The sequence below is a fragment of the Fusarium oxysporum genome, chromosome VIII (assembly GCF_013085055.1).
Source record: "Fusarium oxysporum Fo47 chromosome VIII, complete sequence".
Taxonomy (NCBI): Eukaryota; Fungi; Ascomycota; class Sordariomycetes; order Hypocreales; family Nectriaceae; genus Fusarium; species Fusarium oxysporum.
Window position 1 is genome coordinate 1,364,695 of NC_072847.1, and position 15,931 is coordinate 1,380,625.

Below are 15,931 nucleotides of genomic sequence, written 5' to 3' on the forward strand. Positions count from 1 at the left end.
TTATCTAGAGTTGCATCTGTGCTGTCCATATCCGTATTCTGCTATTGCATGATAGACGGAGATTGGTTCCGTGAACCTTCTTTCCGCCCTGTTGTGAAATACTCAGCCACTTTGCATAACAATCTGTTCAACTCCGTCCACCGTCTGCGGATAGAATCGATAGACTGACTGAAATTCTCCTAGCATTCACCTGAAGCAGCCAGCATCATTAGTTTCTTCTGGCTTCATCAAAGCAGAGGCCGATCATGGGCTATTTCCAGCTCCAGAAATACGAAATAGTGGTCCAGGGTCTCACCAGATTGGGATGTCCGTGGCCTAATCTGGCCGCAATTTAACAAGCCCCTCTGCATCTCAAATGAGCAGCTGCCAATTTGGTGGTCGCGTTGTTTGACGCGATCTCAACTTCAGTGATTCGATTCTCTCTCCCGAGTATCCGCTCCGTTTGTTTCTACCGCTTCTTCTTGGCCAGCTCAGGCAAGGTTTGGCTTGATTCATCGTGATGGTTTCGTTGCCAAGAGACTTTACGTGCTCACTTAATCTCTATCCATCTCCTTATGGACCCGGATGACCAAAACTGATTCAGACGTTTCCCAGGTTGTGGAAACTGCATCGTCTCATTACAATTTCTCCTACCAGATCGCCCGTGTAAGCGGCTTTCACCTACAGGCCTCCACCATCACCACCACCGTCCAGGTTGCTTTCGCCCTACCGCTCTTGAATACGGGTCCAAGCAAGCGCGTTGTCTTGTGGGTATTGGCGGACGTCTCCCCGCCTGACCTGATGTTTATAGCCCATGTCAGTCAGTAGCTGACTCTGCCTGAAACGAAACGAGTGTCCCTTCGAGAAACATTTGAGAGACAGCCAACTCGGTAGCGTAATTTGCATTTCCCAGCAAAGATCCATCCGGCTCTACCGTCCATCCTTAAGCAAAGGCTAATGATAGCAGTGCCTCCTGAGACGAGGCCGCCAGCGGCTCGCCTCGCTAGATTCGGTGAACTATCACTTCTTGAAACAGCTGAGTCAAATCCCCAGACTCGGTTGTTTCCTTTCAATTCCATCAAGGCAGAGAGCCTCAGCTCCTCGGTCTATCCTGGTTTCTTCAGCTCGTGACATGAACATGATCCATACTAACATGTCAAGGATGACGCTGGATGTCACTTCACGGCGGACATATACATGCCAAAGGCAAGCTGGGACATCCGATGTCACCATATTATAATTCGTCTTTATACTCTCTGTTGTGGCCCTTTGTTTGTCATTCGTCTTGGTGGGTTGGACTGCAAGGCTGATCACATCCAATCAAGAGGTTACGGCATAGCCTCTTCCTCCGGCCTAACGTGTCTCGTTTTTTATAAGCCGCTGGACATTACTGTGAGTATCTCCTCCAGCAGGTCACTGTGTGCATTCATACAGATGGCTGATACTTTTTGCATACCGATAACTGCCCTCGTCGTGATGGTCTCGGGTTAATCGAGCTAAGTATGCGAGTGGCTTTTATATTGGCGGTCCCTCCAATCTGCTAGAGACATCCAATAACCCGCGAACTAAGACATGCATAAGTCTATCCTTTGTTCTCCATCTAGGCTAGAATGGTTGGTCGATTGAGCCTCCAAGCCATGCATTTCGAGTATCTCTGTCACATTTGTAAACAGGGCTTTGCGTATTTGAAGGAGTGATCGAAAGCAAAACAAGCCACGAGGCAACTCTGGAATGTGACTTGGATCTTGGTTTCATATATTATCAACCTTATGGGAATAGTAATGACTCTGATTCTGCTATTCATAGGTCTGTCTCTTGTCTGACCAATCATATCGCGCAGCAGGTTGCTTGGCTCATGAGTTGATGACAATACCAATGTCAGTCTGTCTTTCCAGTGAAGTTTCTTTCTATACTTTCCTTGATTGAGTCATCTAGTGACTTGTCACTTTCTGTGTCTATGTTCTCCTGTGTTGTTGTTTACGATATTGATGTTGGAAAGGTCTAACAACCTGGATGAAGGACTGATACATATGATGCTAACTGACAAAACTTGGTTAGCACTCTCCAACTGTTATTATCAATGTGACTAGTCAGCTTGAATGTCATCTCTCTCTTGTGATACCATAATTGTTCTGGTCCTGTACTGTGGGCGTCCTCAAGCTAGACATATTGCTCTTGCATTCTGCAGTTTGTAGTTTTTACATCTGTCTTCCTGAATGCGTGAGCTCGCACGATATTGTCCTTTCCCTTGTGTCCATCTGTCCATATGTTTCATCGTGATAGGCAATTGTGTTAAGGGTGAACTGTTTCAGCCGGTCATAGTTTTCAGGCGTTTGGTAGATGCCCAGATAGAATTACCAATACAGTACTATATATATATATTTACCATACGGTCCTCACAGATAGACTGTATTAGTACTATTAGACGATGAAGACTATTGGCTTGTGTCTAACATCAACAAGTTGTAGTCAAACCGACACGTTTATCAATCCGAATTCCACTATGTGTATAGGGTAGGTGCCGTGAGAATGGAATCAAGTGTTCAACACGCGGCGCTAGAGAGTATGGAAATTTCTGCCGGCGGATTTTGTATGGTCTTATATGCTTGACCTGGTCGTTTATGGAGGCGATATGTATGGGGCCGTTGTGCTGGGCTTGGAGGTTTTATATGCTCACATTCATTCATGATAGTTTGATTTTGTATGATGGGGTGAATACTACTTAGAGAAAGACAACGATAAATTCGAGCCCTTCGTTTCCATATCACTTCCAAAATAAGCATTCAACAACATACTCTTGTGCTTTAATCGTGATGCAACTTCGCACCTGTAGTTGAACGTCAATACTCGTGATCGTATGCTCCCGGGGATCCACCGATCTCAACGGGCATCCGTCCCGGCGACGGCCGGCCCCACCAACCACTCATGCCACTTTATTTTGGGTGATCTGGCGTCTCATTTGTGCAATTGGACCCCCCGCTGCTTCAGGACTCCCATGGTCTCTTGCTGTAACTGGTTAGTTTCGCCCAGAAGCTCGTTCGATAGAGGTCCCTGCTGGAATTTATCTACTATCATGAGCCATCAACTCAAGCCTCTGGAGGATTAACCTCTATCTCACTCTTTTAACTTCAACACTTAATCATGGCTCGTCGACAGCATTTAACACTGACCTTTATTCTGGTCCTTGGAGTCTTCTTTACCTTATCCTATTTCTTCTCCGGACCCTCGCGCAGTATTCTTCCTAAATACCAAAATGATGTTGAACTGCCCCTGAAAGAAGCCCCTCGATCTGAGTTCGCTGCTGACCTCGGCGCTCTGCCTGCTGGTCTCCTCGATGGCAACTCTATTGCGCCTAAGCTAGAGAACGCGACGTTGAAGTATGTTGATAGACTTTCCTTTCACGAGTAAAAGCACCACTAACACTGCTTCACAGGGCTGAACTTGGCCACGCGACGTGGAAGTTTCTCCATACGATGATGGCACGATTCCCCGATAAGCCAACCAAGGACGATCGAATGGCTCTCGAGACCTTCATGCACCTATTCGCCCGACTCTATCCTTGCGGCCAGTGTGCGGCGCATTTCCAAAAGCTTCTCGCCCAGTATCCGCCACAGACCAGCAGCCGCAACGCAGCGGCTGGATGGCTGTGCTTCGCCCACAACATTGTCAACGAGAGGGTACACAAGCCTCTCTTTGACTGCGAAAATATTGGCGACTTTTATGACTGTGGCTGTGGTGATAAGGACAAGAAGGAGGGTGGTGCAGAAACCACAGCAGCTGCCCAGGCCGAGGGACCGGATCAGGAGTTGCATAAGCATTGAAGAGCTAAAACATAAATATCCACATTAATGTACAAGTAATTCAGTAGGAGGACCACGTATGTGCTGGCTTTGGCTGGTCCAGCTGGTTCATGCTTGATATACCACAATTCCTCCAAACTCCTGGACGCGTAACTACCATAAACGACGAAAAAGACAAATAAACACATAAAAAACACCCATAAGTTCCATAAGATCATACCAATAACTGTATCAAGAATTCGGAGTGCTGTTAGAGTCAACCTCATCTTCATGCAAACAACTTTGAGCGGGTCACGTGAAAGATCACATGATACAGTAGCTGGCTGTTTGGCGCGGCTGCGCGTTCAGAGCTGCCTTGAGCTTCACTTGAGCTCCAGCCTTCCCCGAGCAGCGAGCAACGACCACGAACCATTACGAAGCACGACTCCGAAACGATCGATCAACTAATACCTTTGAAAATTCAAGAAAACATCACTAAATTGTCATAATGGAGTTCGGTAACGCTGGAGTATTGAACGAGGGTGCGTTGAAACTCTTTCGTCATAGCTTGGCCTTGTCGATACGGAAGCTTACAGATATCACCAGATGGTATCCATGTTGATATGGATCGCCTGAAGAAGGGAGAGGTCAAGTAAGTATTGAATAATGCCTCCTGTCATTAAGCGCAGCTTGCTAACATGTTCAAAGCCTGGGAACCTCGATGTATGTGCCTCCCTAATGATGCAAACGACATAGCCTAACATATCATAGTATGGCGGTTACTTTCAAGGACGGTGTCATTCTTGGTAGGTATCTCATGCCCCAACGAAAGTGCATCTAGTAACAGTTATTCTCAGGTGCGGATTCGCGAACAACGACCGGTGCCTATATCGCAAACCGAGTGACAGACAAGTTGACGAGAGTACATGACACTATCTGGTGCTGCCGATCTGGTTCAGCTGCCGACACACAGGCTGTTGCCGATATTGTTCAATACCAGCTCGGACTCTTCGCCATGACCAATGGCAAGCCCCCCATGACACAGACTGCTGCGTCAATCTTCCAGGAGATCTGCTACGCCAACAAGGACCGACTGTCGTACGTTCTGACAACCCCATCTTAGATCGAAACTGATACTAATAATCATCTCTAGGGCTGGTCTCATCATTGCTGGTTGGGATGAGAGATTCGGTGGCCAAGTTTACTCTATTCCACTGGGCGGTTCCCTTCACAAGCAATCTTATGCTATCGGCGGTTCAGGATCGACTTACATCTATGGTTACTGTGATGCCAACTGGCGAGAGGGCATGGAGAAGGATGATGCAGTCAACTTCGTCAAGGGAGCCTTGAGGGAGGCCATCAAGTGGGACGGTAGCTCTGGTGGTGTCATTCGTATGGTCGTCCTCACCAAGGACGGCGCGGACCGACACTTGTATCTCCCTGATACCGACTACGCCGTGCGGCACGAGTAATCGTCCTTATTGAACAGGACAAAGTGAGGAAAGGAGAAACGACATAACATGAGCAGTGCTACTATGAAACCCGTCATGACAAAGGGTGTGCGAACGAGGGAGAGGCCTTCCATGGGCACCCCTAGCTGATGCTGAGGTAAAGAATGAAGAGCATATGGTCAGACTCTTCAGAGAACAGCCAACGATAGATGCTGGAAGCGCTGTACACTAGATAATGGGAACAAGAAAACCAATACATCGACCGACCTCATTAGGAAACAAATCAGGATCCAATATGGGAGCGGAACGGATATGCATCGGGCCGCGACCCAAGTCCAATCCCCGCATCATGTGAAGCTGCGATTAGGTTGATAACGTGGGGTAACATTGCTTGGTTGCAAGCCTATGGAATACGAGTCTACATAATGGTGCAAATCAATTCGAAACAACCCAAATGAATCGCTTTCCAAAGCAAGGCGTACATTGATAAGTGGTGGCGGCTATCTTGATTGTTCACCGCTCTTCTAGAATGAGACTTCCAGTGATGAACGAAAGTGGTTTATCAGGACTTGCAGCAGAGTGGACTCAAGGCGACAAATGAGGGACTCACGAGACTTGTGTGGTAAGTACCTGGTGATGCGGGAGTCGCTATTCCAGCTGAACACTTGCCATGTGCTTGAACGGCAAATGCTCTTTGGTTCAAGGCGACTGCATAAGATGCCCGTGCTTTACTTACTGACTCTGTCTTGGATCTTATTGTATACCTGAGCGGTGAACTTTGAAGTATCTTATGATTTATATCAGCCAGCGATAAGAGGCAGAGACGTTGATTGACGAAGATAGGGCACGTGTACATCCATGAAAATGAGAAAAGATCGCTACTGTAAGGAGCCTTTTTCAAGTGATCAGGGATTGTAAATTCACTCTCCTGCATAAGACTCAATCGTGAGACTGCAGCCCCAAAGAGGTTGCACCCGATGTCGGTGGCCCTTTGTATATATCCGGTGTGGACCCTTGCCAACGGAAAAAGACGCAGGAGAACCCTATATCAAGTTTTGTTTTTGTGAAAGTTCCAGGATGGTAGAGGGATGCTGCGTGATGAAGGTGGTGAGTTCTCGTGTTGATGACGGGTTTGTATAGTTGAAACGGTCAACCTGCAGATAACCGGTATTCAGCATCTTGGTTGTCCACTCAGTTTGAGAGGGCTTATCAACTCACAACTACGTACCTTCGGCCGACAACTTACCGAACGCCGAGTTGGAGGTTGTATCAAGCCGATGGCTGTGGTGTCAATCAGGTTGAAATGATGACTTGGATGCTGAACATTTACTGATACCTTGGTAGTCAAGGGAAGGCAAGAAACCTACGACCTCTTTTCTAGATGACAAAAATACTCATATAACCTTAGGCTAGACTGAGTAGGCTTTTGGACTACTTGTTTTTGACGTCTGAGCTTAGGGATAGAAGTTTTCTTGGTTACATACTGAGCAGGACATCAACTGTATAATAAGAAACATGATTATTCCTCTTCTTATCATAGGCCTGATAAATCGAGTAGAAACTGCCAATAATCTGTTAAAGACTGAAGATCTCACCATGTATTGCCCTTTGAGTTATCGAGTTTAAGCCTTCATGCATGACAACTCTACGCAGCCACACTGGTTTTCATATTTCCGGAGTTGAGTTGTAGAACCCGTTTTTCGAAAAGTTTGGCTCTTGTTGAAAATATCACATCACTTGTTTGTTTCTCAAAGAGGAGAGTGATCACACCCACGTGCGTCGATCCTTGGCTCTGGACTGTTTCTGGAAATGTGGAGGACCACTTCAAACTGACAAGATACAATGACAGTTCTTGAAGCTGGCATAGAAAAGAGAAAGGATGAAATACAGAGCACGATGTCATTGTTTTGTACATATCTCAATCTAAACAAAGCCTGCCATGTCGTTGTCAAAACCCCTGATCTACAATCACTAGTATTTGTTTAGGAAGGTACGGTCCTAAAGAGTAAGCAGGAAGACTCCTTCCCTCCCGTCGTACCTTGGGACAGATAAGTAGAAGCGAAGTATCAGGATCAAGGAGGAAGGAAGCGCTTGATGGATTCTTTCCCCGATTCAGAGTCGACTCAACAACTTTCCAACCGTTTCACAGCTCGCCAAGAGGTATTAAAAATAGCTTCTCTCCTTTCCTCTTCTCCACCGACTACGCATATCGTTGTCCCTACGTTATTGACGATTTTCCTTTTCCTTCTTTTTTTAACAGACAGCAGTTCACTAAGCCCTACGTACCTCAAGACGTGAATATCATATATCGAGTTGTTGATCAACTCGTCTCCATCTCAACTCCACTATACAGCGAGCTCGAGCCATTATCGACAGGGCACTCGCCTGACCTGGAGAGAGACCCGTGAGACCCCTACGCTAGATTCAGATTCAGACCAGCCCCAGCGAACGGACCATAAGAGTACCAAAGCCTCCAGGCCAAGCTATTTTGGTCGACCGAGCCAAAACATACACCAAAGCCGTGTCATTCAATTCGCTGTCGTTCTCCCCCCTGCAGTGAACGGGGCTTGAACCAAGAATTTTATAGCTGTGTTTGTCGAAACGTCAGTGCTCGCTTGCGTGTCGCTTTGCTGGACTCGGAGCTTACAGCGATTTATTGCCCGCTATTTCCTAGCGGTATCTGTTTATCGGCCTGGTTATCATACCGAAACCTAACGTGGTGATATGAACTGCTTCTAGTATTCTACATCCGAATAGAAGACGCACCCACACGTTCGAGCTTAATAACTTTAAGCGGCAGCCGATCTCGCATCATTTCTTTCAGGAGGTGTCGATCAACCAAAGCTCTGGACTTATCCTCAGCTAACGCGCTCCGCTCTGGTGGCCGCTCCTCGCCGTGTCCGTCGCCTTCTCCGGAAGACGCTCCAGTCTTGGAATCACGCTTCAACATTACCTAAGACAACCAATCGCTTTCTATCCTTTGGTGCTTGTCACTCTTAACTTGCCTTAACCTCAACCTACTCCGAATCCAAAGAGGCTCTTCGAGCATATCTCCCTGAATCAATTCGCACGGTAGCTCTTTTTATATCGTTACACCCATATACACTTGCGACTGGCTTTACCTGGTTCAAAGGAAATCTGCTTTATCTGCGTAGCCTTCGGTAAGTGAGCCATATGTTTGCTTCATTTTAATGTGTTTCATGTGCCCAGTTACGTGTTTGCCTTACCATTTATTATTCCCTCGTGTACCACACATCGTCACCCTTCATCAATACATGAGCGTCAAATTCAGTTTGCCGAACCTGAGTGAAACCCGACCACAGAGGAAAATTGTCGCAAACACGCGGGCGCCTGGTGAACAGTCTCAGGGACCGAGTCAGCCACCCACCCTCGAGTTCTGGATGGCTGCACAATATGGGGACAGGGGTGGTGACGTCGTCGGCCTGTGCTTTCAAGGCGGATGCGAATTCACAAACGCCACTACAGTTGCCATGGCCGACATATCGGACATATCGATGAACCTCCTCTGGTTTCAACGACACTGCAGGTGGCAACGCGATGGTCGTCCCGCCGCTCTCGTCATTCGAACAATTGCATGTGGTATATCAGGCTATGCCATGCAAATCCGCATATTTCTTGTCTCGAATGACGAAAAGCCATGGGCATATCTTTTGCGCATCCTCTTGACAGGATATGATCGACGACGAATGACACCTCAACACCCACCCAACAAGAATTCATTCTCTTGATGGATCCAGAGACAGTTAAAGTAGCCGTGGATTGCACTGGTACACCCTCGAATTATCCAGAAAAAGAAAAGATGGCAAGCAAAGGGGAAAGGCGAACCAAAAAACACTCAGAACCCTGAGTTGTTGCAACAAGATGCGCCAATCAGACCAGGGAGATGCACCACTGAGCTGGTTCCGAGATTTTGTCGGGGAGAATGAATCGGCCTTCACCCCACCATCCGCCTCGACCACCACTCGGTACCCGCTGGCTCACCCACGAGGGGCGGGTGCTTGCTCTGGTGCGCTGTGAGGACCACTCATTAGCAGGCTGTTGAACGCCTGGGCACCCACTGGACGACGCCAGTTGCTAGTCAGTCAGGCTGACCAGGAGTCCCCTCATTCTGGCTCCAGTGACTGCTCACTCAGCCTCCAAAACGCCTCCAGCATCCACTGTCGGGCTTGTCCTTGTCCTGGTTATGGTTCTGGTTCTTAGGCGTCTCCACCGGCCCGATCCTCTCCCCTCCTACTGCATGTTGTCCCCTCCATTTGCTTGATTCTTTTCGATTTCCTCAACTTGTCTTGGCTTCTGACATCGTCATCGCCTCCATTCTGCATTGCCTCGACCTTTTCCACAGCTTGAAATCCCTAAGAAGCGATATTTATCATATACGATATTGTTTTATGTGATATTGACGACTAATAGTTTGTTTTTATTTCGTCCCGCAGTTTACTCGCCGTTTACGATTTCACTTTCATCTGCGAGACCAGCGACAACGACGATACCCCTCCGTTTCTCTTAATAATAACTTTCGCTTCAATCACCCACGAAAGTCTGCACAATAGCGATGTTATGGCCGCTGTGATCGGCGACATCATCTCAGACAACTCATATCCTCATACCATGATTGCCAACCCCTCCCTTCAACATCATCACTCACACGACTCTTCCTCTTCTTATCGATCCGGCAGCCGATCACGACGCTCCACTACCCCGCGAGCGCAGCGTACAGCAGAACTCGCCGACTTCAGCAGCAACCACAGCTCTGCGACGTGGTCACACGCGCCTGCATCTGCAACTACGCCTGCATCTGCACCGGCTTCAGAGTCAACTTCTACTCCAGTGCCTGCGGGTCACGAAACCGCCCACGTGTCGGCCACTGGCGGAGCCTCACGCTTCCCCTCCCCGCCTCCATCCTCATCGCCCGCTGCTGCCACCGGCCCTGCTTATGCCGATGATGCAAAGAGTCCGTCTATGGCATCTGACGCGAGGGACTCTGGTCCCCTAGGTCACGCTTCCCAGCCCGACCCAATTTCTCACAACTCTTCTGCTCAACAGCCATCTCCTGCATCCGACGACTTCCAAATACCCAACCCTTCTTTTCCTGTCTCCGGCGCATCGTCGCAACCGCCAGTACAGACTGTCATACACATCCGTGATCTAGCGCATATCCAGAGTCTGGCCAGCGCCGACCTGCTATCTGGCAATGGCGGATCCGGCATCCTCAATGATCCGCCTCTTCAGCAGATGAAGTATGAGATTAGTGGTATGCCCATAGGGGATATCATCGAGATGGTTGCTGCGTTACTAACAAAGATCACGACCACCAACGATTTACAGCACGATGCAATGCAGCGCAATGTTGCTCATCAACAACAGGCCAATCAGTCTGGGGACACCAGTGGCAGCTCGATCTCATCGTTGAACCATTCAGTTCTCGCTTTTCACGGCAAGAATGTTCCTGCGATCACCATTCTCAGCTACCTCTCGAGAATACACAAATACTGCCCCACTACCTACGAGGTTTTCCTCAGTCTGCTGGTATACTTCGATCGTATGACCGAACGTGTCAACGATATGGTCACGAAGAATGAAGAGAACCGACGGCAAACGCGGTCCCAGCAACCAAACGCAACTTCTCCTCAAGACACCCCTATGCGCGGTGAGGGCATGGATGTGGACGAGAGTGACTCGGACCTGGCAGATGACGACGATGAGGAAATGGCTGACTCAACTCGACCAAGCCGGACAAGCAGCCATAAGGGAGCTGCTACGCCTACTGAATACAGTGGTATTGCAGCGGCGACATACTTTGTTGTCGACAGTTTCAATATACACCGTCTCATCATCTCTGGTGTGACGTGTGCAAGCAAGTTCTTCTCAGATGTTTTCTACACCAATTCAAGATATGCCAAGGTATGTAACTATGCTCTGCCGCCCCTTTCTCGCTGAGATAAAACTAACGACACGATAGGTTGGTGGTCTGCCTTTGGTTGAACTAAACCACCTCGAGCTCCAATTTTTGCTCCTCAACGATTTTCGATTAGCTGTTCCAGTGGAAGATCTGGAGGCGTATGCGACTATGCTTGTCGAGTTTTATGCACGAGAAGTAGTGGCCAAACAGGGGGGAACTGGAAACACTGAGTGAATGAAGTCACAAGCGAATGTCAGACAATGTGTTACCCTTACAGAGCTACCCGCATCTCCAGTGGATAAACATTGATCGTCTGCCTTAATGGATGAATATGGGACTGACTCCGATTGCCCTGGCAACCAAATACTTCAACCAATGCGAGACACAAGGGCGATCTGCCGAAAAACAAGCAGCCATTGATCAACTTCACCCCTGGTGTTAGTTCCGATGATAGCTATTGACAAGGGCCTTATGGCCCTGCTACTATCCTGTATGGATAGCTTATGACGATTGAGAGGGGATGTTGAGGAAACCGAATAGCTTTCACAGGGCTGATTCTGAGAGCGGAGTAGTGTATGACAATGTTGGACATGTTCGTGTTTGAAGGACGGGTCGAAAGAGCGAGCAGTGGGCTGCTCAAGAAAGCTGTATTTCTTGCGTAGACTGGGGTACTTATACAGACATGGGCTACGGATATGGGTACAGAGAGCCAGCAGAGGCAACCTGTTGGTTGGGAGACGGGGTTGAGGTTGTTTATTATTTTGTGGCACGCAAACACTGGAGTTGACGGTGTTTTGGTAAAGAGGCATTTGCTTACTTACGTATATAGTAACCTCCATGACTCTCTCCTAGCGCATAGGTCTCGAACAGAGATTTCTTGATGGCCGAGTTGACTTTCAGATCCATATAAGCAAACTGTGAACTATTAATGTTGCTTATAGTCTCGTTCTCGGAGGCTCCCACGTCTCTGGATGATCAAACTCGATAACAGAGTTCTCCATCTTGATTCCAATCTGCCACTTGGACCAACCAGGCCAGAAGTTCTCAAACTCACCCGTTAACTTCCCCTCCTCATCACGATGCTGCTCAACGTCGAACCAGCCCAACATACACTTGGACGTAGACTGCTGCGGAACGACAGAGCACCATTGGTCAGTACCAGGCAGCTCGCCCTGACTCCCAGCGCCTTCAGGGAGAGGAGGAAAGACCAAGGTGGTGTCGAAGCCCAAATAGTTGATCCATGAAGTTCGGAAGGGAAATGAGGGCGCATAGCGAATGGGCTTGAAGGTGGCCTGGAAGAATGGAGTGTGATCTGGTGAGGCTGACTCAGAGCTAGCTGAGTCTGTGGGCAATGTATCGTGAGGATATACTTTGGCAGTTATAGAGCCGTTTGAGTTATCAGTCCAGTCGAACTTGGCGAGGTGTTTGGGGACGTTCCAGTCTAAATATCGTTTGTTAGTAGGCGAAGAGAGAAGATATTGAGAGAGTAGACGTACTCTTTCTACCGTTGTAGCACGTATGTTTATGAGAAACATAAATCCTCGTAATCTTAACACCTTTCCCTTTCAATCTCCTCCCATTCTCATCCTCCTTCTCATACCCAAAAGTCCCCGGCGCGAGAATAAGTTCATCGTAGGGTCCAACTGGAGAGTCCGTATAGCGAATAAGCTGCGACATACTCAGACCTCCAAGAGCTTTCTGACCTTTAGCAAAGTCAGATTGTCCTTCAAGAGGAGAGTAAGCCATGGCAGGAAGACCTTCTTTGGCTTGTGAGGGAGACGTCCAGAATATGAAGGCGTAGATGTCGCCTTTGAGGGTCCATGGTGGAGGAACGGATGGGATGTGTGAGTCTGCCATGCTGTGATATTTGATGATTTGGATATTACAGACGATTGTGGGGGAACTGGAAATATGCTATATACTGCTTAAAAAGGGCGAAACAATGCTTATGGCGTTTTGTTATGACATAGCAGCTGAGATGAGGTTGCACCAGAGACAATACCAAGCCTCTGGGGGTCAGAAGACTTGTGACCTCTATCTTAAAGGACAAAAATGCTTGAGATGAGTTGAGTATATCTTAGCAGGCCTTTAGACCAGTTAATTTTAGCACCTTGGTTTGAGTCGATAAGTTTTCTTGCTCCCTGAGGACTATGTGGTGCTGCGCTGTGCCGTAAAGCCACCAACGCCTTTCTACCCCGACTCCAACTTCCAAGGCATCAAACAACCTCGGCACTGACAAATGGGTCTCTTAGACTAGCTCAGTAAATTCAATTCAGCAAAGACTTGTCAATACCTCTTCTAAACATGTCCCGTTCTACCTGTTCTTTAGCCCTAAAACCCAACAGACTCATCTAAGAAGTGTCTATCTTGAACGAACCTCGACCATCCTTGTGACTTGAACGGACAATTTCAACACGTAGTCCACTGACCTGAGCTGGATCCACATCCCTTCTGAAGTCGGCCATCACACAGAGCTGGAGCTTCTGTCGTTCCAACAGATAATACTCGACGTCTTTGAAACTTAGACTGCGCAGGTCCCCATATATGACCCTTTCTCTGAGTCGAGATTCGATGGGCAGTGCTGCTGCAATCACCGAGTCTGATGGGTTTGTCATGAGAATGCCAGCAAATGGGATACCGCCGACATAATGGGAGGTTTGCTCACCACAGTCGGCGGGCGGCTGCCCCAGGTAGAAGTGGATGGCGTAGGAACCGGGAAATGCCCCCATATTTACCAAGACAGCGATGGTCCATTTGGTCGTGTAGTCTGTCGAAGAGATTCCGCCTGCCATCATAATATCCGTGCTCGCCTGAAGACCGACCGCAGCTGAACCTCCCCACCATTCGCTCACCTTTTTTTGTAAGTCTTGTCGGACATCTTCCTTCTGTTTCCCCGTGAGATCAGTATCAGCATACGTGTATCCGAAAGCTTCTGTTGTCCTGGCTGTGTCTGAGTTCCAGAAGGTGCCGTCAACAGACGCAAAGAACGGAGTCAACGGAGACTGAGAGTCTTGCATCTCCCCCTTGAGAGTGGTGAAACTGTTTTCGCCCGCCGGCATTGGAGTGACCCATGAGTACGGGTTGAGAGCCTGCCATATGGCAACTACTCGATCTGTCATGGCATGGTGAAGTAGGAACAGTGGATCGAACGAAGACAAAGGGACATATGTCATGTGCCCTCCCAGACCGCCGTCGGTATGAATAATGTCGTGAACAGATTCGATCGAGTCCGCTGTCGACAAATTCTGCGTAGCACCCCATGCCTTAGTCCCGAAGCTGTTGAAGTCCTTGTAACTAGTCAAGAGCTCATAGAGGCGCCGTTGTATCTCTGGAAGTCTCGATAGTAGCGCAGCGTTGACCTTTTCGTTGTCAGATGTCGGGTCGGTTTCACTCTCAGATGCGTTGGGGGCTCTCTTGGTCTCGTCCCAGTCTCTCAGCTAGTTGACAGTCAATGACGAGTTCTCTTGCAACGTGGGGGCACTCACTGGGCTCCAAATCATAGCAGTTGCGTTTTTTGGATGAAACCTGTACGAGTAGAGAGGGTTGCGTATTTCCTGAACGCCTCGAGGGCCCCACTGGGAGATAGTCGCATTCCAGAATACATCAGGAAAATGTGATTCTCCTTCAGGGGGAGGCATTGCCCAATCCCAATATGGCATTCGGAAGTCGCGTGCAGCATCTATATATGGTTGCCGATCGGTCCCGTTAGGAAACATGCCGGCAATGACATTGGCCATTCGATATAACTCTTGCTATTAGATCTTGTTAGCCGAAGCATGAGGAATAACAGGTCTCCTCATACCTCGAAGAGAGCTAGATACGGTCGGTGCCACACTGGGAACAGGACAGAACTGTGAGCACAATAACCAGACTGATTTGCTCCTGGGGCCGCCTCAACACCATTCCATGCCTCGAAGGGAACTCCGTGTATTCCTGGACAGGCAAGGCATCAGTATGGCCTCTTCACAACGTTCTATCTGAGACAGTGCAACGTACCAGCGATCTTGTACCACGAAGCAGGGTCGTCCTGACTGACATCCTGGAACATGCTCATGGAGAGTATGAACAAGTCCCATTTGTATCGATCGGCCTTCATTTGTCGTATCTCGAGCCTCAGTGGTGTAGTGCCATTGCGAGTCTGGGGCAAAGCCTTGACGACGATCGACGCATCGGGGTCTTGTCTGCGTGTGAGTGAGTCGATATCAACGCCGCCGTAGTTGTAGCTCTGTGCTGTGACGGCAGCGAAGAGCAGCCAAGCGAGGATGATACGCATGGTGTTGATGAGGATGTGAAGACGTAAATGGCCCAAGTTTGGGTATGCCTAAGTTAAGTAGAAATTAGGTAAGTTGAAGCTAGGCTTTGTCTTCCTAGGGGAGGTGCGATCTTGTCGGCTGCTGCACCTGCTGGGCAGGTTCAGCTATAGATGGGCCTACTCGATATATAAATCTTACCTAAGGCATTAAAGAGTGATAAAACAGGAAGATTCAAGATTATCGAGGACTCGAAATGACCTCGAGAAAAGAGTAGACTAAACAAACAAACAAACAAACAAACACCAAGTCCAGTCCAGTCATGGTTATATAAACAACCCAATGCTGTGGTGACTGTGTGCTATTGCTCGTTGCACCACTCCATACTTCTAATCTTGCTCCAGATATACCAAAGAAACACTACCCTCATCTATATCCTCCACTAAAACTCTCTCTGTGTGCAATGTTATTGTCATATCCTACAAAGGATCCACGTTGTTGTGTGCCCCTGTTCTCAGCCAAAGAGAAAGTAGCAGATGGACGGAATCACAG

The 15,931-nt window shown here is 48.3% G+C and overlaps 5 protein-coding genes across 5 annotated transcripts; 4 read left to right on the forward strand and 1 right to left on the reverse strand.

Moving 5' to 3' along the window:
* Positions 1-909: 909 nt before the first annotated feature.
* On the forward strand, positions 910-1,887 carry FOBCDRAFT_229162 (uncharacterized protein). The gene has a single exon (XM_059609800.1). It carries the CDS (start codon positions 1,177-1,179, stop codon positions 1,468-1,470), a length of 294 nt encoding a protein of 97 aa, XP_059467754.1. The 5' UTR covers positions 910-1,176; the 3' UTR covers positions 1,471-1,887.
* A 1,088-nt stretch (positions 1,888-2,975) lies between these two features.
* FOBCDRAFT_229163 (flavin-linked sulfhydryl oxidase) lies at positions 2,976-4,015 on the forward strand. The gene is made up of 2 exons (XM_031188731.3): positions 2,976-3,356; positions 3,413-4,015. The coding sequence occupies exons 1-2, from the start codon at positions 3,121-3,123 to the stop codon at positions 3,798-3,800; spliced, it is 624 nt and encodes a 207-aa protein (XP_031035996.1). The 5' UTR covers positions 2,976-3,120; the 3' UTR covers positions 3,801-4,015.
* Positions 4,016-4,120: 105 nt separating this feature from the next.
* On the forward strand, positions 4,121-5,683 carry FOBCDRAFT_321905 (nucleophile aminohydrolase). Its single transcript, XM_031188730.3, has 6 exons — positions 4,121-4,300; positions 4,365-4,410; positions 4,467-4,481; positions 4,530-4,564; positions 4,616-4,856; positions 4,912-5,683. The coding sequence occupies exons 1-6, from the start codon at positions 4,267-4,269 to the stop codon at positions 5,228-5,230; spliced, it is 690 nt and encodes a 229-aa protein (XP_031035995.1). The 5' UTR covers positions 4,121-4,266; the 3' UTR covers positions 5,231-5,683.
* A 4,104-nt stretch (positions 5,684-9,787) lies between these two features.
* FOBCDRAFT_277957 (cyclin-domain-containing protein) lies at positions 9,788-11,363 on the forward strand (the record flags this gene model as incomplete). The annotated part of the gene is made up of 2 exons (XM_031188727.2): positions 9,788-11,131; positions 11,190-11,363. 2 exons carry the CDS (start codon positions 9,788-9,790, stop codon positions 11,361-11,363), a joined length of 1,518 nt encoding a protein of 505 aa, XP_031035992.2.
* A 688-nt stretch (positions 11,364-12,051) lies between these two features.
* On the reverse strand, positions 12,052-15,402 carry FOBCDRAFT_187592 (uncharacterized protein; the record flags this gene model as incomplete). The annotated part of the gene is made up of 7 exons (XM_031188725.3): positions 12,052-12,570; positions 12,626-12,772; positions 12,809-13,032; positions 13,503-14,566; positions 14,615-14,881; positions 14,932-15,062; positions 15,126-15,402. The coding sequence occupies 7 exons, from the start codon at positions 15,400-15,402 to the stop codon at positions 12,065-12,067; spliced, it is 2,616 nt and encodes an 871-aa protein (XP_031035990.3). The 3' UTR covers positions 12,052-12,064.
* Between the last annotated feature and the right edge of the window lie 529 nt (positions 15,403-15,931).